General features: G+C 42.2%; 2 protein-coding genes across 2 annotated transcripts in view; both read right to left on the reverse strand.

Annotated features, from left to right (window-relative positions):
- Positions 1 to 9,897: 9,897 nt before the first annotated feature.
- Positions 9,898 to 15,068, reverse strand: LOC135552868 (refilin-B-like). The gene is made up of 3 exons (XM_064984781.1): positions 14,132 to 15,068; positions 13,805 to 13,899; positions 9,898 to 13,602 (listed from the first exon to the last, which is right to left on the reverse strand). The coding sequence occupies exons 1-3, from the start codon at positions 14,327 to 14,329 to the stop codon at positions 13,284 to 13,286; spliced, it is 612 nt and encodes a 203-aa protein (XP_064840853.1). The 5' UTR covers positions 14,330 to 15,068; the 3' UTR covers positions 9,898 to 13,283.
- A 76-nt stretch (positions 15,069 to 15,144) lies between these two features.
- The window catches only part of LOC135552867 (vacuolar protein sorting-associated protein 53 homolog), a 30,972-nt gene continuing 23,393 nt past the window's right edge, over positions 15,145 to 22,723 (reverse strand). Inside the window, exons 21-22 of the mRNA XM_064984780.1 lie at positions 18,359 to 18,463; positions 15,145 to 18,181 (exon numbers count right to left, since the gene is read on the reverse strand). Of these exons, the coding sequence (XP_064840852.1) occupies positions 18,011 to 18,181; positions 18,359 to 18,463 (276 nt within the window). The 3' untranslated portion in view covers positions 15,145 to 18,010. The remainder of the gene's footprint in view (positions 18,182 to 18,358; positions 18,464 to 22,723) is intronic.

Genomic DNA, 22,723 nt, shown 5'->3' on the forward strand with positions numbered 1-22,723 from the left:
CCTCTCATTGACGTCAATATTGTTTAGATCGTGTCTCATTGGTTCGTTTCTGTGGAGGATCACATGCGAGTAACTAGTGTTGCAGCGATTGGTTATTGTAACAAATGGTGTCTTGTTTTATACTTTGTATAAAGTGTAGTGCTATGCATGCATGCTTCGATATAAAGCAGTTGACAAACAATGTATCAAAAGAAAGTTAACTCTATTTAACTATCAATAGTTTGATGTTGTATCGACTTAGCCCAAGAGTCCGTAGAGAATGAAACACAGCATAAACGTTTATACGGTGGTATGGAGTCAGGAAGCGTTGACGTCTACCAACGCGAGCGATAAAATTGTTTAACCTTTTTATTTTTAGAAGGAGTCATACTGAGACCGGGGTTATTTTTATTTTTTTAATTTACAGATGAGCACTTACACACATCAATATAAATACCAAATGCAAGGAGAAAGAACATGGTCATGAAAAAACATTCATTTTTTTATTTTACCTTTAATTAACCAGGTTGGCTAGTTGAGAACAAGTTCTCATTTGCAACTGCGACCTGGCCAAGATAAAGCGTAGCAATTCATAGCAACACATACATGGAATAAACAAAACATGCAGTCAATACAGTATAACAAAAGAAAACAAAAAGTCTATATACAGTGAGTGCAAATGAGGTAAGTTAAGGAAATAAATAGGCCATGGTGGCGAAGTAATTACAATATTCATCAATAACAAGGTCCTCAATCAGCCTTCTGAATTGCCCCAAAGGCACCAAACATCACATTTAAGAACATTTTGAAAATTGTTCCACACATAAAGGTGCAAGAAAACTAAAAGCTGATTTACCTAACTCAGTAGAGACCAAAGTCAATCCCAGAGTTAACTATCCCTGAGACTGGGTGTGGTAACTGCTATGTTTAAAGTTTAGTAAACATGTTTGGTACAGTGGGACATTTTGTAAAAGGGCTTTATAAATGAAAACATGGCCATGTATCAACCTACGTGACATGAAAAAGGCCAATATCCAGAAACCTGATTTAACACCATCAGTTACATGCAGCCTGTCTAGGCCAATTGAGGAAGGTCTCTGAATTAGCAGTGAATGATCAACAGTATCAAAAGTCTGACAGGTCAATGCAGAGGGCAGCACAATGTTGCCTTTTAGCCATACAGTAAGCCACATCATTTATAACTAGGGATGCAGCAGAGATATGATCTGCTATGTGTGCTATGATCTGGTCTGTACATTTAAAACACATTTCAAAGATAAGAAAGATCTTAGCTGAGAATTAATCAAGGATTTTAATATTTTAGCTAGGCAAGAAAGTTTAGAAATAGGATGTTAATTTTTTAGGTCACAAGGGTCACCACCTTTGTGAAGGGGGAGTACATGGGCCACCTTCCAAACCTTGGGGATAGTACCAAGCATAGTCGCAAGGTTAAAAATATGGGTTAATGATTTAGCAATCAGGGAGGCAGAGAGCCGCAGCAGAAATGGATCAAGCGTCGCCTCAGTGGATGATTTTTTACATCAATCTTAAGCAAGCACATCACAGATAGTAAATTGTTCAAATGAAAACAAAGATTCACTAGAAGTAGACGGGTTAAGCGTAGAGTCTGCCAGCCTTTAGCTGAGGGAAGAGCAGTCGACTGACTGACCAGGGTCAATTAAACCACTTTTTTTTCAAATAAAAAAAAAGGACAGCAAGAGAAAGGACAAAAACAAAAAAGTGTGGGTCTACGAGAAATGGTCAGAGCTCGCCTTAACTCTGGCAATGAACCAGGTTGGTTTGATGCTCACAAAATCTCGTTTTAAATGCCCAGCATAGGCCTATCTACAACTGTTTTACCATAAAGTTATTGTATCCCCAAAACAGATCTGTTTAATGTTTGTCATAGATTGCCCAAAAAGTTACATATTGCAACTTTAACAATCTGACCAAATTAATATAGAAATGCAGTTATAATTCTGTCACTCATTGAAAGCAAGTCTAAGAACCTGTATATCTATCTGTTCTTTGTGCACGATTTCCAGTGGTATGTACATCTCAGTGGGGCAAACCCAGCAAAGCCACTAACCAACACTAAATACATTATTGGACTACATTGACAAACAGTGTGCACAAACTGTTAGGGCCTTGCAAAAGTATTCACCCCCCTTGGCATTTTTCTATTTTGTTGCCTTACAACCTGGAATTAAAAATTTTTTTGCGGGGGTTTGTATCACTTGATTTATACAACATGCCTACCACTGAAAATTTTTGATTGTGAAACAAGAAATAAGACAAAAAAGAAAAAGATATTGAGCGGGCATAACTATTTACCTACAAAAGGCAATACTTTGTAGAGCCACCTTTTGCAGCAATTACAGCTGCAAGTCTCTTGGGGTATGTCTCTATAAGCTTGGCACAGCTAGTCACTGGGATTTTTTTAGTTTTGGTGGGCAGCCCTCTGAGCAGGTGTTGTGGTGCCATATTCTTTAAAAAAAAGAATGGATTTAATGGTGCTCCATGAGATGTTCAAAGTTTCTGATATCTTTCTATAACCCAACCCTGATCTGTACTTCTCCACAACTTTGTCCCTCACCTGTTTGTCGAGCTCATTGGTCTTCATGGTGTCGCTTGGTGGTACTCCTTGCTTAGTGCTGTTGCAGACACTGGGGCCTTTCAGAACAAGTGTATATATACTGAGATCATGTGACAGATCATGTGACACTTAGATTGCACACAGGTGGACTTTAATTCGTTATGTGACTTCTAAAGGTAATTAGTTGCATCAGATCTTATTTAGGGGCTTCATTGCAAAGGGGGTGAATACATATACACGCACCACTTTTCAGTTTTGTATTTTTTTGAATTCTTTGAAACAAGTAATTATTTTAATTTCACTTCACCAATTTGGACTATTTTGTGTATGTCCATAACATAAAATCCAAATCCATTTAAATTCAGGTTGTAATGCAACAAAATATGAAAAACTCCAAGGCGGTGTATACTTTTGCAAGGCAATGTAAAGTTGTCTCAACAGAAGAGTCCCAACAGCAAAGTCCCAACACAGAACCACGGCTACACATGGCTGTCAGACGAGCCTTGTCTGGCAGCAAAACAGTTAATTCAGTCTCATTTAATGCATTTTAAAAACAGATAACTGATATGTCTGACTTGCTTAAACAAATGTGGTTTCTATTGACAATTGATATGTAAACTCAGCAAAAAAAGAAATGTCATCTTACTGTCAACTGCGTTTATTTTCAGCAAACTTAACATGTGTAAATAGTTGCATGAGCATAACAAGATTCAACAACAGACATAAACTAAAAACGTTCCACAGACATGTGACTAACAGAAATGGAATAATGTGACCCTGAACAAAGGGGGGGGGGGGGTCACAATCAAAAGTAACAGTCAGTATCTGGTGTGGCCACCAGCTGCATTAAGTATTGCAGTTCATCTCCTCCTCATGGACTGCACCAGATTACCCCACTCTTCCACCAAGGCACCTGCAAGTTCCCGGACATTTCTGGTGGGAATGGCCCTAGCCCTCACCCTCCGATCCAACAGGTCCCAGACGTGCTCAATGGGATTGAGATCCAAGCTCTTCGCTGGTCATGGCAGAACACTGACATTCCTGTCTTGCAGGAAATCCCGCACAGAACAAGCAGTATGGCTGGTGGCATTGTCATGCTGGAGGGTCATGTCAGGATGAGCCTGCAGGAAGGGTACCACATGATGGAGGAGGATGTCGTCCCTGCAACGCACAGCGTTGAGATTGCCTGCAATGACACCAAGCTCAGTCCGATGATGCTGTGACACACCGCCCCAGACCATGATGGACCCTCCACCTCCAAATCGATCCCGCTCCAGAGTACAGGCCTCGGTGTAACGCTCATTTCTTCGACGATAAATGCGAATCCGACCATCACCCCTGGTGAGACAAAACCCTCACTCATCAGTGAATAGCACTTTTTGCCAGTCCTGTCTGGTCCAGCGACGGTGGGTTTGTGCCTAAAGGCGACGTTGTTGCCGGTGATGTCTGGTGAGGTGCTGCCTTACAAAAGGCCTACAAGCCCTCAGTCCAGCCTCTCTCAGCCTATTGTGGACAGTCTGAGCACTGATGGAGGGATTGTGCGTTCTTGGTGTAACTCAGGAAGTTGTTGTTGCCATCATGTACCTGTCCCGCAGGTGTGATGATCGGATGTACCGATCCTGTGCAGGTGTTGTTACACGTGGTCTGCCACTGCGAGGACGATCAGCTGTCCGTCCTGTCTCCCTCTCTTAGGCGTCTCACAGTACGGACATTGCAATTTATTGCCCTGGCCACATCTGCAGTCCTCATGCCTCCTTGCAGCACATTCACGCAGATGAGCAGGGATTCTGGGCATCTTTCTTTTGGTGTTTTTCAGAGTCAGTAGAAAGGCCTCTTTAGTGTCCTAAGTGTTCATAACCGTGACCTTAATTGCCTACAGTCTGTAAGCTGTTAGTGTCTTAACGACTGTTCCACAGCTGCATGTTCATTAGTTGTTTATGGTTCATTGAACAAGCATGGAAAACAGTGTTTAAACCCTTTACAATGAAGATCTGTGAAGTTATTTGGATTTTTACAAATTATCTTTGAAAGACAGGGACCGGAAAAAGGGACGTTTCTTTTTTTCTTGAGTTGACAAACTATGACATAAGGAGACAACGAGCGGATAAGAGGCAATCTGTAATTTCGATTAAGACATTAATGAGCGAGCTGGGATGAACGTAGTCAATATAACAATTTGTTCAGCACTTTTGAAATGTACAGCAATAGAATTCAGAACATGGGCCGTTCTTGCAGTATTCTCCCTGTACACAAAGTCAGAACCGTAGGATACATAAAGGGGGCATATAAGCAGACAATGGAAGCTCTTACAATTTTTGATGGCTACAATTCTCTAAAGGGGAAAAATTATTATTATTAAAGGGAACAAATTATTAGGGTGAGGCACATGGGCTACTAACAGCTTACCACACAACATACACTTAGTATTACTTTCTTAGCTACAGTACACATACAGTTGAAGTCGGAAGTTTACATACACCTTAACCAAATACATTAAACTCAGTTTCACAATTTCTGACATTTAATCCAAGTAAAAATTCCCTGTTTTAGGTCAGTTTGGATCACCACTTTATTTTGGAATGGGAAATGTCAGAATAATAGTAGAGAGAATAATCTATTTCAGCTTTTATTTCTTTCATCACATTCCCAGTGGGTCAGAAGTTTACATACTAATTGAGTGTATGGTAACATTGTCTTTAAATTGTTTAACTTGGGATAAATGTTTTGGGTAGCCTTCCACAAGCTCCCCACAATAAATTGGGTATATTTTGTCCCATTCCTCCTGACAGAGCTGGTGTAACTGAGTCAGGTTTGTAGGCCTCCTTTCTCGTACACGCTTTTTCAGTTTTTACAACACATTTTCTATAGGTTTGAGGTCAGGGCTTTGGGATGGCCACTCCAGTATCTTGACTTTGTTGTGCTTAAGTTAGGGATAGGCGGGACGCAAATGTCTCAACTGGCCAATTGCCAGGGAAAATGCAGAGCGCCAGATTAAAATAAAATACTATAAAATTCAAACTTTCATTAAATCACACATGTAAGATACTCAATTAAAGCTACACTCTCGTTGTGAATCCAGCCAACATGTCAGATTTTAAAAATGCTTTTTGGCGAAAGCATAAGAAGCTATTATCTGATAGCCTGCACCATCTGCACCAGCAGTAAACAAAGGAGTTAGCATATTTCAACCCTGCAGGCGCTACACAAAACGCTGAAATAAAATATAAAACATGTATTACCTTTGACAAGCTTCTTTTGTTGGCACTCCAATATGTCCGATAAACATCACAATTGGTCCTTTTGTTCGATTAATTCCGTCCATATATATCCAAAATGTCCATTTATAAAGCGCGTTTGATCCAGAAAAAAACAGCTTACAAAAAACAAAATATTTCAAAAGTTGCCTATAAACTTTGTCAAAATATTTCAAACTACTTTTGTAATACATCTTTAGGTATTTTTAAACGTTAATAATCGATCAAATTGTAGACGGGGCAATCTGTGTTTAATATAGGAATGAAAACAAACCAGCGGCACTTTTCACATCTTGCGCAACTCACAAAGGTGTACCCAGTTCCTAGTTGGCCTACTTCTACATTGCACAAAGGAATAACCTCAACCAAATTCCAAAGACTGGTGACATCCAGTGGAAGCGGTAGGAACTGAAAACAGGTTCCTAAGGAATATCCCTTGGCAATGACAGGTCAGGGAACAGTTAGTCCTTGGGGTTTTGCCTGCTACATAAGTTCTGTTATACTTACAGACATGATTCAAACTGTTTCAGAAACTTCAGTGTTTTCTATCCAAATCTATGAATACAATGCATATCTTATATTCTTGGCATGAGTAGCAGGAAGTTGAAATTGGGCATGCTATTTATCCAAAAGTGAAAATTCTGCCCCCTAGCCCCAAGAGGATAATTATTCAGCCATTTTGCCACAACTTTGGAAGTATGCTCCGGGTCATTGTCCATTTGGAAGACCCATTTGCAAACAAGCTTTAACTTCCTGACTGATGTCTTGAAATGTCACTTCAATATATCCACATGATTTTCATTCCTCATGATGCTATCTATTTTGTGAAGTGCACCAGTCCCCCCTGCAGCAAATTACCTTCACAACATGATGCTGCCACCCCCGTGCTTCACAGTTGGGATGGTGTTCTTCGGCTTGCAAGCCTCCCCCTTTTTCCTCCAAACATAACAATGGTCATTATGGCCAAACAATTATATTTGTTCTATCTTGTCCCCATGTGCAGTTGCAAACCTTAGTCTGGCATGTTTATGGTGATTTTGGAGCAGTGGCTTCTTCCTTGTTGAGCTTCTTCCTTGTTGAGTTTTAAGGTAGGCCTTGAAATACATCCACAGAACTTGTTTTTTTCTGAGTTCCCAGTTGTCCTCAACTCATTGAAGTCTGAGATTTCCCAGTTTCGAGTTTTCAGTTGTTTTGAAAGCTGCAGAAATCATGCTAGATTGATGGCCAATGTTGAACGTTTATCCTTTTAGGCTTGGAAAAGAGACCCTTAAAACCAGACTTGGACCACAAATCCACTCCACTGAAGATCAGGCTAGTCAAATCAAATGTTATTTGTCACGTGCCAAATACAACAGGTGAAGATCTTACAGTGAAATGCTTACTTTCAAGTCCTTAACCAACAATGCAGTTAAGAAAAATAAGTTTACTAAAAAATAGATGCGTAAAAAATTTAAGTAACAAATATTTAAAGGGCAGCAGTAAAATAACAATAGCGAGGCTATATATAGGGGGTACCGATACAGAGTCAATGTGCAGGGACACCGGTTAGTAGAGGTAAAATGTACACTACCGTTCAAAAGTTGGGTCACTTAGAAATGTCCTTGTTTTTGAAAGAAAATAAAACATTTTTTCCATTAAAATAACATAAAATTGATCAGAAATACAGTGTAGACATTGTTAATGTTGTAATGTTGTTAATGTTGCATATGTGGGTTTGATTACAGGCTCAAAATGGCCAGAAACAAAGAGCTTTCTTCTAAAACTAGTCAGTCTTTTCTTGTTCTGAGAAATGAAGGCTATTCCATGAGAGAAATTGCCAAGAAACTGAAGATCTCGTACAATGCTGTGTACTTCTCCCTTCACAGAACAGCGCAAACTGGCTCTAACCAGAATAGAAGTGGAGTGGGAGGCCCCAGTACACAACAGAGCAAGAGCACAAGTACATTAAAGTGTCTCGTTTGAGAAACAGATGCCTCACAAGTGCTGAATTGGCAGCTTTATTAAACAGTACCCGCAGCCTCCCGGGTGGCGCAGTTGTCTAAGGCACTGCATCTCAGCGCTAGCTGTGCCACCAGAGACTCTGTGTTCGAGCCAAGGCTCTGACGCAGCCAGCCGCAAGATGGAGGTCCATGGGGCGACGCACAATTGGCCTAGCGTCGTCGTCTGGGTTAGGGAGGGTTTGGCCGGTAGGGATATCCTTGTCTCATCGCGCAATAGCGACTCCTGTGGCAGGCCGGGCGCAGTGCACGCTGACCAGGTTGCGAGGGGCACGATGTTTCCTCCAACACATTGGTGAAGCTGGCTTCTGGGTTGGATGTGCGCTGTGTTAAGAAACAGTGTGGCTTGGTTGGGTTGTGTTTCAGAGGACGCATGACTCTCGCAAGATTTCTACCCCATAGAAAATCTTTGGAAGGAGTTGAAAGTCTGTGTTGCCCAGCAACAGCCCCAAAACATCACTGCTCTAGAGATCTGCATGGAGGAATGGGCCAAAATACCAGCAAGAGTGTGTGAAAACCTTGTGAAGAAAACATTTGACCTCTGTCATTGCCAACAAAGGGTATATAACAAAGTATTGAGATAAACTTTTGTTATTGACCAAATACTTATTTTCCACCATAATTTGCAAATAAATTCATTAAAAATCATACAATGTGATATTCCAGATTTTTTTCCCTCATTTTGTCTGTCATAGTTGAAGTGTACCTATGATGAAAATTACAGGCCTCTCATCTTTTTAAGTGGGAGAACTTGCACAATTGGTGGCTGACTAAATACTTTTTTTGCCCCACTGTACATGCTCGTAGTTCATCTATTTAATTATCCAATGATTGTACGTTGGCTCATAGGACCGATTGTAAAGGCAGATTACTCACTCGTCATTGGATCCTTACAAGGCATCCAGACCTACGTCCTTGGATATCTCCATCTCTTTCTCCTGCGCATGATGGGGATGAGGGCCTTATCGGGCGTCAGAAGTAACTCCTTCGTGTCCGACTCATTAAAGAAAAAACTCTTCTTCGAGTACGGGGTGAGTAATCGCTGTTCGGATATCTAGAAGCTCTTTTTGGTCATAAGAGATGGTGGCAGAAACATCATGTACAAAATAAGTTAGAAATAACGTGAAAACACATCACAATTGGTTAGGGGACTGTAAAACGGCAGACACCTCCTCCGGAGTCAGTGATTGCTTTGCAGTGCTTGCAGTTTACCCCTGAATCCTTCCAAACGACTCATTATTGAATTTGTGATTTCCAACTTGCAATGTTTATGTCCAATGGCCGATGAGAGCACCGATCCGTTTTATCTATAATTTCTCTTCATATGACAAGGATTTGCCAGTAGATTGTTGACTTGATTCATAAGGATGACTTCTAGCTAAGATTTTGAAAGTATGATGTTGACATAATCAGTCTAATCAAAGCTACTGTAGATAATGTATTTTGACGTCCTTTTATCTGTGGGCAATGACCTTGAGCCTTCTTGGATGGGCACTTCTAATGTAACTCTATGGCAGTACCCAGGGGGCTAGAATTGTTGAGCTCTCCCCGTAGATTTTACGGTGACTTTGTGTCCCCATGAGTGTGGAGTCCCATAGGGCAGCGCACAATTGGCCCAGCATCATCCGGGTTAGGGGAGGGGCCTTTAATTTGCTCATCGTGCTCTAGCGACTCCTTGTGGTGGGCTGGGCGCCTGCAGGTTGACTTCAGTCTTCAGTTGAATGGTGTTTCCTCTGACACATTGGTGCAGCTCGTTCCGGGTTAAGCGGGTGGGTGTTAAGGAGTGCAATTTAGTGGGTCATGTTTCGGAGGATGCATGACTCGACCTTCGCCTCTCCCAATCCCGTTGGGCAGTTATACGATGAGACAAGATCAGAATTAAAATTGGGAGAAAAAGGAGGTAAAATTCAACAAAAAAGAACACTGAGCCAATCACGGCGCAACTGGAGAACACTGCGAACCCCTACGCCCCGTATTTTCTGCTGGCTGCCACCCCCACCACAGAAAGCACTGAGCTAGGCTGAAACACCTTCATTTTGGAGCTGCTATACTCAAGAAAGCAAAAAAAAGACCATGTTTGTATGCAGCTTTATTAACTTGATTTCTTGAAAATAAAATAAGTTTTTACAGTGTTTGCAAACTGATAAGTGTCACATATTAATTCCAAAATAACATGCAAAACAGGTAGGGTGTTCAAAACATTACGGGTCACCACTGGCTATTTCGATGTTTCCCATTAATTTTTGTTTTTGCATTTTTAACTTTCAGTTTTGACAGAAGCTTCAAACAGTTGAAAATACAATAATTTTGGTTATTGAAAAGATACATGACTAAAAGTATGTGGACACCTGCTCGTCGAACATCTCATTACAAAATAATGTGCATTAATATAGAGTTGGTCCCCCCCTTTGCTTCTATAACAGCTTCCACTCTCCTGGGAAGGCTTTCCACTAGATGTTGGAACATTGCTGCAGGGACTTGTTTCCATTCAGCCAAAAGTGCATTAGTGAGGTTGGGCACTGATGTTGGGCGATTAGGCCTGGCTCACAGTCGGCTTTCCAATTCATCCCAAAGGTGTTCAATGGGGTTGAGGTCAGGGCTCTGTGCAGGCCAGTCAAGTTCTTCTACACCGATCTCAACAAACCATTTCTGTATGTACATCCCTTTGTGCACAGGGACATTGTCATGCTGAAACAGTAAAGGGCCTTCCCCAAACTGTTGCCACAAAGTTGGAACCACAGAATCATCTAGAATGTCATTCAATGCTGTAGCATAAAATGTCCCTTCACTGGAAATAAGAGGCCTAGCCCGAACCATGAAAAACAGCCACAGACCATTATTTTTCCACCACCAAACTTTAAAGTCGGCACTATACATTGGGGCAGGTAGCGCTCTCCTGGCATCCACCAAACCCAGATAAGTCTGTCGGACTACCAGATGCTGAAGAATGATTCATCATTCCAAAGAACTCATTTCCACTGCGCTAGAGTCTAATGGCGGCTTTACTCCCCTAAAGCTGACGTTTGGCATTTGGAACACGGTAATGAGTGTTGCAACCGAGGATAAGCAATTTTTCTACGCTTCAGCACTCAGTGGTTCAGTTCTGTGAACATGTGGCCTACCACTTCACGGCTGAGCCATTGTTGCTCCTAGATGTTTCCACTTCACAATAACAGCACTTACAGTTTACAGGGGCAGCACAAGCAGGGCAGAAATTAGACAAACTGATTTGTTGGTAAGGTAGAATCCTATGATGGTGCCACATTGAAAGTCACTGAGCTCTTCAGTAAGGCAATTCTACTGCCAATGTTTGTCTATGGAGATTGCATGGCTGTGTGTTCGATTTTATAAACCCGTCTGCAACGGGTGTGGCTGAAATAGCCAAATCCACTCATCTGAAGGGGTCCACATACTTTTACATATATATTGTATTTCACAGCAGTTTAGATGGTACAATGATTCTCAACACTATGCATTGTTTTGTCAAATGGAAATTAGGTTAACTTATAATTTTAGCAACCAAGACAATTGTGGAGCGACTTATGCGTATTGCATATTTTTATATTTAAGTAATTTAGCAGACGCTCTTATCCGGAGCAATTAGCGTTAAGTGCCTTGCTCACGGGAATCTGGGATCCGAACCAGCGACCTTTCAGTTACTGGTCCAACGCACTTAACCGCTAGGCTACCTGTCAACTCTTAATAAAACAATGATTAGCTTAAAGCTTCATTTTTTAACACCGATGTATTGAGTGATAGTGCTGTGAAATCAAAACAACTTAACCCAATTTGCCATCCTGCACTCAGAGCAGATTAACTCACTAACACTGAGCAGCAAAAGGACATCAACAGCACCTCCACACGGTCCAAACCCATATTCAAGGGTTACAACGGCAAAAAGACCAAGGCCAGGAGTCTGACCAGCCTCTGCCCCAATAAATCCCAGCGAGAGGCAATGAAATACGAGGAAACACCGTTGACATGGCCAGATGCTGGTACCCACCAAGCCCAACCAGAGGAAACGCTACCTGGCCTCACAGCAAGGGGTGATGGACTGCTTGGGGCTGTTCAAGAGACACTTGGAGAGTAGTGGTGCCATTACACACCACCACATCTAGGTGGGGCTGTTATCAAACTAATAATTCTGGTTCTGTGTGGCACTTTCTCTATCCTGCAGATGGCGTAGCTGTCTCAATCAGAGTTGGTGTAATTGCACAAAAATTGTAGCTCTACTAATCTCGGAACATCTCTAATTGATAACCAAAACAAAATCCTGATACTGACATGATGATATTTTGAATTGATGTATCGCATTGAGTACATAAAAAATAATTCTAACTTCTCAACTCTGCTATAAAACAGAGCTTAAAAGCAATACCATTTGACTTCAAAAGGCACTTATCTCAAGACAGTTCAAGTTCTCTAGATGTGCATCCTTGTAGGACCTTGAGGGAAGATAGCCGTGTATTGCTATTAGGCTACCAGAAGGAGTTGATGAGCATCAAATAAATACATAAAACAAAACCTATGGAAGCAACCAGAAGGTGATAGGCAAAGATAATGAACTGTTGAGGGACAGTTCACAAGATGTTAGTAAAAACAATACTTCACTATTAGGAAAATGCTAAAAATGTAAAACAGAACAATAATGACACATTGGATAATCTCTTGCAACTCATTACCAACTAATATCAACTTCATCAATTTGCAATGATCTCTGTGGGGAAAACCCCCCCACTTTTACACAATTTGAAAGAAAACTGGTTCTGCTCCATGACCATACTTACAGTAAATGTGTATGTTTAGGCAAGACTAAGATGGGGTTTGGTGTTACACTATATAGGCTAGGATATTCTGCTTGTGGTAAGTAATACCCTGTGATTTGAAGAGGCCAGTAATGTGACAACTCCCTGTGTGTCTACAAATGTGAATACTTACAAAGGCCACATGGAAACTCCACTATTGCCTTAGAATCTTATAATGTAGGGTCATTGTTCATTGAGCCTCACTGCAATGGCAGGCCTAAACACAAAGTTTTCACAGTGATGGTCCGGACTACACTTCCCTAACAATCCTTCACTTCCAAATCTGTTTTACAAGTTCCTCCACGGTGATAGTATTCACGATCAACAGTCTCAGTCCACAGTTCAACACTCTGCATAAAAATGAATCCAACTTTGGCATACCAGAGAAATATATTTACTAGCTACTAATGGATAAACCCTTTGGTAGATGGCAGCCTCACACAGATGTCCCTGCTATTTGTTTGATACTCCAGATCAGATTCCTCCCTCCTCTTGAGACTGGTACTCAAACGTGGGCTACAATGCTTTCCAATCTAAACTAATAGATGACTGTCTGTAACCTGGGTCCATTGTTGGTGTCAGCCTGGTGGATGGTTGGCCCCCATAGGGCCCAGGGAATTTCCCCCCAGGCCATGCTCAGTCTTCCCCTAACCTACTGGGGTAGCCTACTCCGGTCAGCAGCCTCCAGCTCCACCCGCGACATGAATCTCCTGGCAAGCCGCCGACTGTCGTAGCTCAGCTCGGTGGTGTAGATAGTGCGAGCGTGCTTGGGGTAGACGATGGTGGTGCTCTGGAAGCGCTGGGCCCGTTGGCGAGGCTGGAAGTCCAGCTGGGTCTTGTAGTGTCTCCAGGTGCTGTGTGGGACAGCCAGGACCATCTGGCTGCAGTTCTCCAGACCCAGGCCTCTGGGCTGCATGGCCATGTCATGGATAAAGTGACGCTCTGAGTCATAATGGACAGACGATGTGTATCTAGGAATGACAACATTTGGGCAAGTGTCAATTCACTGCATGTTCAGCTCGATATAGTTTTAGAAGTGGCAACGTTTGATCTGTGGTCCACCACATTTGTTTAATGGTATCTATACAAATAGTGGACAGCGCACAGTGGAGAGCTAAGACAATTTCAAAAATCACACTCATAGCCTACATGCAGTAACTCAAAACAGCATACCGTATTTCCTTGGTCAGTAGTGGATCAAGTTCTATGCCCTCCCCGTAGGACAAGGTGTGCAGCTGAGGAACAGATCCAATCGATAAAATGGGAACCTGCAAGAATAGTCAGCACTAACATAAGGAGCAAATAATTGGTAGACGTCGTGAACATGATTGGCTTGGACTATTGACCCAATTTACTACTGACATGACCCAGATTCACTATGGGCCATGCAGGGAAACGCATTCAGAGGCTATATACTTCGGAAACAATGTTTGAACTTAGCCTTACAATTTCATAACAGGATGTTCGCAGTTAATGTAACACGTGCGACAGCCTACGTACCAAGGATGACCCTCTGCTCTCGTCTTCAGATACCGGGCTTATGGCACCTTTATCCCTGCAGTCAGGCAACAGCCAGTGGCTCGGACTGGGGCTGGGGGGTAGTCCGGAGTCCGGGCTGTCAAGTCCCCGCTCGGCTTTGCAGCTCATGTCCAATGGGTCGTTGTCACATACATTCAGCAAGTTTAGTCTGCCCACCATTGCTTTACAAAAAAGTCCTTAAAAACAAGATAAACGAGCCGCTCCAAAACAAGATTTTAGCCTACTGCGCGATGAGTTTGCAGAACTGTAGTTAAACTTTATTTCCAACTCATAGAGGTGTCCTTCCTTGAATGTAATCGATCCTCCACGTCGGGTAACTTCCCAATGACCAATCAACTCTGCCTACGGCAATTGGCTTGCATCAACCTCTATTGCTTGGCAATAGGCTACGGTTTACGACTGTCGCGCGTCTAAACAAAATATCTTACTATTTTACAGCATGCTATTTAAATTCTTCATAAGTCAACGAACATTTCTAAAATTCATTCTGTTTTGCCCGTCGAAATAAGAGATTCAACATAAATCGTTGTGGCTTTGAAGTTGACAAAATAGTGAACTCAAGCTACGTGTCACAGGCACTGACGTAAAAACAAAAAGAACACAGGAGAAGGCACAGCGCATTGTCCTGTCTATCTGTCTTCAAATGTCTCTCCCTTCAAAGGGTTTCATTGTTTTTGCAGTGAACTAGAGGAAAGGAAACGCCTTTTAAAACGCCCGCTCACGGCTGATTGGAGTTGAAACATGAAAGGCAACAAAACATGGGAACTCTCATTCTGGCCTCCCCCTTGAAAAAAATACCCTTGTCGAAGTTTAACCTCAACTGGGTTTATTCATTAGGCCGATTCTGTTGCAAGACGTTTCTTTTAACGTGATCGACATTAATTTGTCCAATAGAAACTTGTTTTTCTTTGGACAAATGATTACACCCCTGGACTAGGATAGAGATAGGCGTGTGTTTTTAAACAAGAAAAACATGAGAGCAAACTATTTTTTTTATATAACTAGGCAAGTCAGTTAAGAAAAAAATCGTATTTACAATGACTGCCAACACCGGCAAAACAAGAACGACGCTGAGCCAATTGTGCGCCACCCCATGGGCCTCCCAATCACAGCTGGTTGTGATACAGCTTGGTTTCGAACCAGGGTGTCTGTAGTGACTCCTCTAGTACTAAGACGTTTTTTTTACACCCCAGGAGCCCTCGCATTAGTGTTTTTCACCAGTTACCATTACAGTAGCCTATTACTCTGACAATACAAAGTAACATGTTTTTCTTCTCATGAACTGAAGGCAGGAATGTGTACATCAAAAGCATAATAGCATGAATAGATTATACATACATTTATCAATTTGCAGGACTATTGGGAGGGGATAATAAGGCTTTCCAAGGATGAAATCCAACACAAATCGTTCAAATCCCGGGTACAATGATTTACAATAGATACTTGACCATACACATTATTCAAACCCCATCCTTATTCTCGTGCTACACCACCAAATTATAAATGTTCCTGTATATATGAACTGATTCAAAAGACCACTGAACCAGAGGGTTTGCTATTACATGCAATAACGACTTTATCTGAAGCAGGTAACAGTAGAAATAAATAGATCAATGACAGAATTTAAAGGAACTGTGTTGCTTATATTATAGTTCTCCACTAGCATCACTGTGCTAACTTCTGTGTAATTCCCTGTCTAACAGAGGAACTCATATATTCACTGTTGAACACGGATATATTACACACAATTATATAGTTTTCTATTTATGATGTATTGTCTAACCTTTTTATTTTCTGTTATTCCAGGACCCTGTGTTTGACAGGCCTAGATTATTTTTATTTTTTTACCTTTATTTTACAAGGCAAGTCAGTTAAGAACAAATTCTTATTTTCAATGACGGCCTAGGAACAGTGGGTTAACTGCCCGTTCAGGGGCAGAACGACAGATTTTGTACCTTGTCAGCTCGGGGATTTGAACTTGCAACCTTTCTGTTACTAGTCCAATGCTCTAACCACTAGGCTACCCTGCCGGCCCAGATTACCTGTCAATCATAATTCAAATTTGCCAGAAGATACCAACCCTAACAAGAACATAGAAGGGATTGAGGATTGTCCCGCCAGCCTGTCTTCAAATTTCGCTACCTTCAAAGGGTTTCAATGTTTTGCAGTGAAATAGAGGAAAGGAAACACTCCCTCACAGCTGATTGGAGAGGAAACATGAAAGGCAACAAAACTAAACATGGGAACTCCCCTTCGCCTCCCCCTGGAAAAAAATACCCCTGTAAAAGTTTAACCTCAACTGGGCTTATTCATTAGGCCGATTCTGTTGCAAAATGTTTCTTAAACGGGAGCAAACTGAACGAAACAGGGAGGAATCTACCTGAATTTGTCCAAAATAAACTATTGTTTTTGTTTGGACTAATGAATACACCTCTGGACTAGGCAAGAGAGATGTGGGTTTACACTGAGTTGCACTGAGGTCGGAACACAATCATGGTTTCATTAAGACACAGTGGAGCCGGCGCGAGATTTGGGTCGGAAAACATACCTCAATGCAGGGATGGGATATGCCACTGTACTCCAAATTGTACTTTTACTTGCACTGATCCATCGAAAAGATTTTGAATTTCAAATAGTTTTCCCAGAAAAAGTCAATTTTTGTCCTCATATGCTAGATAACAGTAGCCAGTGCAGTCACTTGAACAACAAAGAAGCTAATTGGCTGGTACTGCCATTCCAAAATGGCTGAGGTGTACAGTGGCATATCCCATCCCTGCATTGAGGTGCGTTTTCCAACCCATATCTTGCGCCAGCTCCACGGTGTCTTGATGTAACCACAATTGCATTCCAACCCAAGTGCAGCACAGTGTAAACAAGCGTAACGGTAGGGTCATATCTTCTGGCAAGTTCTCATTATGATTGACAGGTAATCGTGGACTGTCAGTGTCAAACACAGGGACCTGGAATAACAGAAAATAAAATAAAAAATGTTTAGACAATATAATTTTGTACAATATATCCACAACATTGAACACATGAGTTCCTTGTTATAACGTACTGACAGAGACTGTCTCCTGTCTAATTGAGGAGACATGACATCCCAAGATCCCCTCTGTCCCAGACCTGGGGCCTTAAGAAACTGGAGACAGCAATGCATGGTGAGATGCGGTCCATCCACCCAGAGACTGTTCCCGTTGTGAAGGGAAACTAGAAACATACACAAACTCCTAACTAACTGCATCCTCCACTTGAACAGGGAACTAAGAGAAACACAATAAAATACAACAGACTGGAGAGGTGGAGAACAATGACATCCTGAAAACACTAGGAGAACATTCTGAAAACATTAGGAGAACATTGTTAGCTTCAAACACATTGAAGATCCTTGTTCTCAAATCTGGGACTGGGAGGATAGGTGCCAAAACGGCAACAAATTGCTCCTAAAGCCATTTTTAATTAGTAGCTCTTGATTCTGTCTTAAGTGCAAACACATTTTGCTAAAATGCATAGTGTGTGTATGATATAGTCTACATTTAACGACATTTACCAAGCTTGGTTATTTAGTGTCATAAAAAGAGAAGCAGAAAAGAAATACAGAAGTAAATGAGTCATAAGTGCGAACAGCTCTGCAGCTGAGGACATGTCTTCATAATCCGACAGTTTACTTTGAAATCATGAGGTTCATATTAATGCTCCTAACAAAAATGAAACAATCATGTCTTTACTCTGCCTGCAAATCTCTGTTGTGATTAAACAGAGCAGGAACAAGTATTCAAGATTAATTACTGGAATAATTTGTGTGTGGTATGGTGATGTGTGTGAGTGCAAGTGTGTGTCCACTCAGAGTCTCTTCTTGATGAGCTTCTCCAGTTTGCGTATGCGCGAGTTCTCCTGCTCGGGGGTGGGGGTGCTGAAGGAGAGAGAGGGGCCTCCATCAGTCCCTGAGGGTGGAGTGGGTAACCTCTGTCTGAAGAGCTCCAACATGCTGCTCTGCTCACTGCGCTTCAACCCCTACACACACACACACACACACACACACACACACACACACACACACACACACACACACACACACGAGATCATCAGTTATTGCAAGAGGAAACAAGACAGAGGAAGTAGGAGATAACCGTTGAAAACAGGTGACATCATTGAGACAAAACAAGTGGACCCAATCGAAGTGGCCCTTACCTTCATATCCAGAGTTTTCTGGAAGGTCTCTGGGTTCCCGTCAGCAAGGAGCTTGATGTAGTTATCCACAAACACCACAGAGGGTTCATGGGGGGCCATGACCACCTGTAGAGGGGGGAGGGGTAGAGACATTAGTGTTGCTCAAACATTCACATCTCAATACTGAAGTGCAGCGTGTGTTTTTTTAGATCCCCCGTTCACAAGAGCCTTGATGGGACGACCAACTCCCAGCAGACTCATAAACTGATTCATAAACTCTGTGTGTATGCATGTGCGTGATAAGTGTATGTGTGCGGCCTGTAAGAACAAACAGGCCCCAGAGTTAGTCCACTATCAGACCAGACAGTGTGCAAGTAGTTAAAGCTTCAAACAAAGCCCCAACATTACACTCACTGCATCCAAAATTGCATTATATTCCCCACATAGTGCACTACTTTTGACACGAGCCCTATGGGCTTAGCATTGAGACTGATTGAAGTTGCTTGCTCCAGAGCGGGCAGAAAACATGGTTAACAGGTCCCACTGAATAAAAAAAATAAAAAAAATCTTAGCCCTTCAAAAGCTCATTTTCTCCACCCAAAACATTTCTCCCTCACCCACACACCAATATCCAAGCCCTCCCGCCCTCTCTCTGTGCCTAAGGGGTGTGGGCAAAAATACATAAGAGAGCAAAACCAGAGAGATACAGAGAGGAGCGACAGGACATGGAACGCTGTGGATCGTCTGGAATTTTTTAGGTTCCTTCCCCTCTGGTCAGAGTGATTTATTAAGCAACTGTCCTGGAGGGAGGCCCAGGGAACGCCTGGAGGGACTGTGTTGTAGCTAGCTCGTAAAAACTAGAGAAAGAAAGGGAGGGAGAAGGGGAGAGTGAGAGGAAAAAAACATCCACGCTAAAAGGAGGTGGGTGGAGGGGTGTTGAAGCCTTTCCACTCCCTCCCCAGAAGAAAGCTCTGGTGGTGGGGAAGAGGGCTGGGGTGGGTGGATAGAGGGCTGGAGAGCATGGAAAAAAACACATCTCACAGGCCAACGAGGGCTGACTGAGCTAGAGACAGAAACAACCTATAGACAGACTAACCAGAACAGGTCTACACATTATACTCAAGACAGCCTAACCTACTTTACTACATAGTCATCATCACCATAACTTTTACTTTGTTCTAGGGTTGTCCCAGACAACAACAAAAAACCTTGATTGACTAAGAGTCATCTGCTGTTTGGACCGATTGGTAGACATATTAAGATGTGTATTTTTCCATATAATAACACATCCTATGTGTTTTAATCAAATCAACTATATTCACTGAGCTTGACTGATGCTTTAAGCACACTCTTTGATTAAATTAATTAAAACAGACAAATGACTAGAGGGAGTCCGACCAGCAACTGATTTGACTGTGCCGGGCTGGGCTCAGACTTGCTGCACTGTGTATTATTATTATGTTTTAAAGATAGCGAGTGACTAAAACAAGCACCCATTGTCTCACTCTCCTCTCTGCTGCAGTAACCACCACACAACATCAACAGTGTTCATCACGCTGCCCGTGTTGCTGAAGCTGCAACATAATTACAGCCATTTCTGACTGAAAAGTTATTTTATCGAAATCCTTAATTTTATTAGGAAAAACATTCCCTATTCCCTCCACCCTTGCTCTCTTTACGTGACACATTGCATGCATGTGACCAAAGCCCCATTCACACTGGACTGGTATTAGTAGAGAACGTTGGTTACGTAATTATTACTCCAGAATGTCCGTTATTACAGAGAACTATTCTGACGGAATTCATTTTTTCCAAACTGCCTCCTGTAATTGTTTTTAATTTAAAAATATACATTTTCAGTTATGATGGAAGCCTGGAGGTTTTCATTCAAGGCGTGACGATACCGTATTACAACATGTTCAGGTGATGGGCCCACAGTGATGACTCTTATTTCTTTACATTTTTATATCATCTTTATTTAACCAAGTAGGCTAGTTGAGAACAAGTTCTCATTTACAACTGCGACCTGACCAATGAGCTGAGATAAGGAGCCAGTGGGTTTGGCAACAAATATGTAGCGAGGGCCAGCCAACGAGAGCATACAGGTTGCAGTGGTGGGTAGCATTTGGTGCCAAAAGGGATGACACTGTGATGGACTACATCGAATTTGCTGAGTAGAGTGTTGGAGGCTATTTTGTAAATGACGGCGCAAAAGTTAAGGATCGGTAGGATAGTCAGTTTTACGAGGGTATGTTTGGCAGCATGAGTGAAGGAGGCTTTGTTGCAAAACAGGAAGACAATTCTAGATTTAATTTTGGATTGGAGATGCTTAATGTGAACCTTATACCACCCACCATGCGACATGTGTGCTCTAGTCGGTTGGCCCTTGCCACATATTCGTCGCCAGACCCACTGCCTCCAGGTCATCTATAAGTCTATGCTAGGTAAAGCTCCGCCTTATCTCAGTTCACTGGTCACGATGGCAACACCCACCCGTAGCACACGTTCCAGCAGGTATATCTCACTGATCACCCCCAAAGCCAACACCTCATTTGGCGGCCTTTCCTTCCAGTTCTCTGCTGCCAGTGACTGGAACGAATTGCAAAAATCACTTAAGTTGGAGACTATTTCCCTCACCAACTTTAAATATCAACTATTTGAGCAGCTAACTGATTGCTGCAGCTGTACACAGTCCATCTGTAAATAGCCCACCCAACAACCTCATCCCCATATTGTTATTTGTTGTTGTTGCTCTTTTGCACCCCAGTATCTCTACTTGCACATCATCATCTGCACATCTATCACTCCAGTGTTGATGCTAAATTGTAATTATTTTGCCTCTATGGCCTATATATTGCCTTACCTCCCTACTCTTCTACATTTGCACACACTGTACATAGATTTTTCTATTGTGTTATTGATTGTATGTTTGTTTATGTGTAACTGTGTTGTTTTTGTCACACTGCTTTGAAATTGTAAATGAGAACTTGTTCTCAACTGGCCTCCCTGGTTAAATAAAGGTGAAATTAAAAAAAGGTTGAAGAGAACAACTCTACAAACCTTGTATGACTGTTCAAGGCCTTCCACACATTCCCCTTCATCTGCCGCCCATTACTGTATGTAAACATATTCAAGGCATTCCTCTATGGACTAACAGCCTTGTGTGTTACACATGTGGAATCATCCATACACATCCCGGGTGACGACACTGAGGAGAGACCACTTACCAGTTGTGAATGTCTAAGGTTGTTGCAAAGCACTATGGGCGAGCGGGTGGACATTTTGAAGCGTTGTCTGTAACGGCTGATAGATGCAACGTGTGAAGCAAGATGTGTAATTCAGGGCAAATTATTGCTTTGTGGATTGGCATGTTTATCGTACAAGCAGAAAAGAAGGGCCACATATACTGAATATCTGGTAACTAGAAGTTGATTTGTATAAAATAATCTGATATATAATCTTGACAAGAAACACAGAAAGGGAGAAGAGGCTTTGCTTGTAACGTCAGTAGTCCTATTGGTTGTGCTCAGAATAGATTAGAATAGATTAGGCTCTGATGGCTGTGGCTGATGTAGCATGATTAGAGCAGGTCCCAGGCTGACCAATAAAACAGATCAGCCTGACCATTAGAGCAGGTCCAAGGCTGACCATTAAAACAGCCCATTAGACAGACTTCGAGGCTGCATTCCTTTAAGGCAGGCAGTTAAGCGTGTGTGTGTGTGTGTGTGTGTGTGTGTGTGTGTGTGTGTGTGTGTGTGTGTGTGTGTGTGTGTGTGAGACAAGGGGGTGAGGGAAATTTCCTCTGGGATCGGGTCACAAGCCTTGGGGGCAGATGTAACTGGACTAGGGCAGGGTGAGGGGATAGGCTCTAGGGTAGGGTGGAATTGGTCTGAGAAGACCGGTGTGTGCCATTGTCTTTCTGCATTCTATTGGCCAACCGTGGGGCAAGGTCAACCAATCAGACTGTATTTACTCTGTAGAAGAGACAAGCCATGGATACATGTGTCTGATGCATGTGAGCATTCCCAAAAAGTGTGTGTGTGTGTGTTTGCTTGCGTGAGTATACGCGGATGCCTGCATTCCCTAACCATTCACACCTCTCTTGGCTTCAGCTGATCGACACGCTGTGTGTGTGCGTGCACGTCCGCATATGTGTTTTAAAGCCTACCTTCCTCTCCTGTCTCTCTCATTAAAACCCAGGGGTACAGCTCAGTTCCTTTTCCTCAGCTACCTAAATGTGAGGTGGCCTTCTACTGGGAACTTCGGCATAAAACTCTTTCCTTAGTCGGGTTAAAAAGAAAGAACTAGCCTGTAAACATGCAGTTATTCAATGAAAATAAAACTTAAATCGATAGTCTGGTCAAATCAGACAATGTTCATACTTGG

Source organism: Oncorhynchus masou, chromosome 13 (genome assembly GCF_036934945.1).
Source record: "Oncorhynchus masou masou isolate Uvic2021 chromosome 13, UVic_Omas_1.1, whole genome shotgun sequence".
Lineage (NCBI taxonomy): Eukaryota > Metazoa > Chordata > Actinopteri > Salmoniformes > Salmonidae > Oncorhynchus > Oncorhynchus masou.

Excerpts from the sequence above, each read along its gene's own strand:
- LOC135552868 (XM_064984781.1), bottom strand. The coding sequence starts at position 14,329 with ATGGTGGGCAGACTAAACTTGCTGAATGTATGTGACAACGACCCATTG. Across the intron at positions 13,900-14,131 it reads AGAGCAGAGGGTCATCCTTG|GTTCCCATTTTATCGATTGG; the intron begins GTACGTAGGCTG and ends CTATTCTTGCAG. Across the intron at positions 13,603-13,804 it reads CTACTGACCAAGGAAATACG|ATACACATCGTCTGTCCATT; the intron begins GTATGCTGTTTT and ends TGTCATTCCTAG.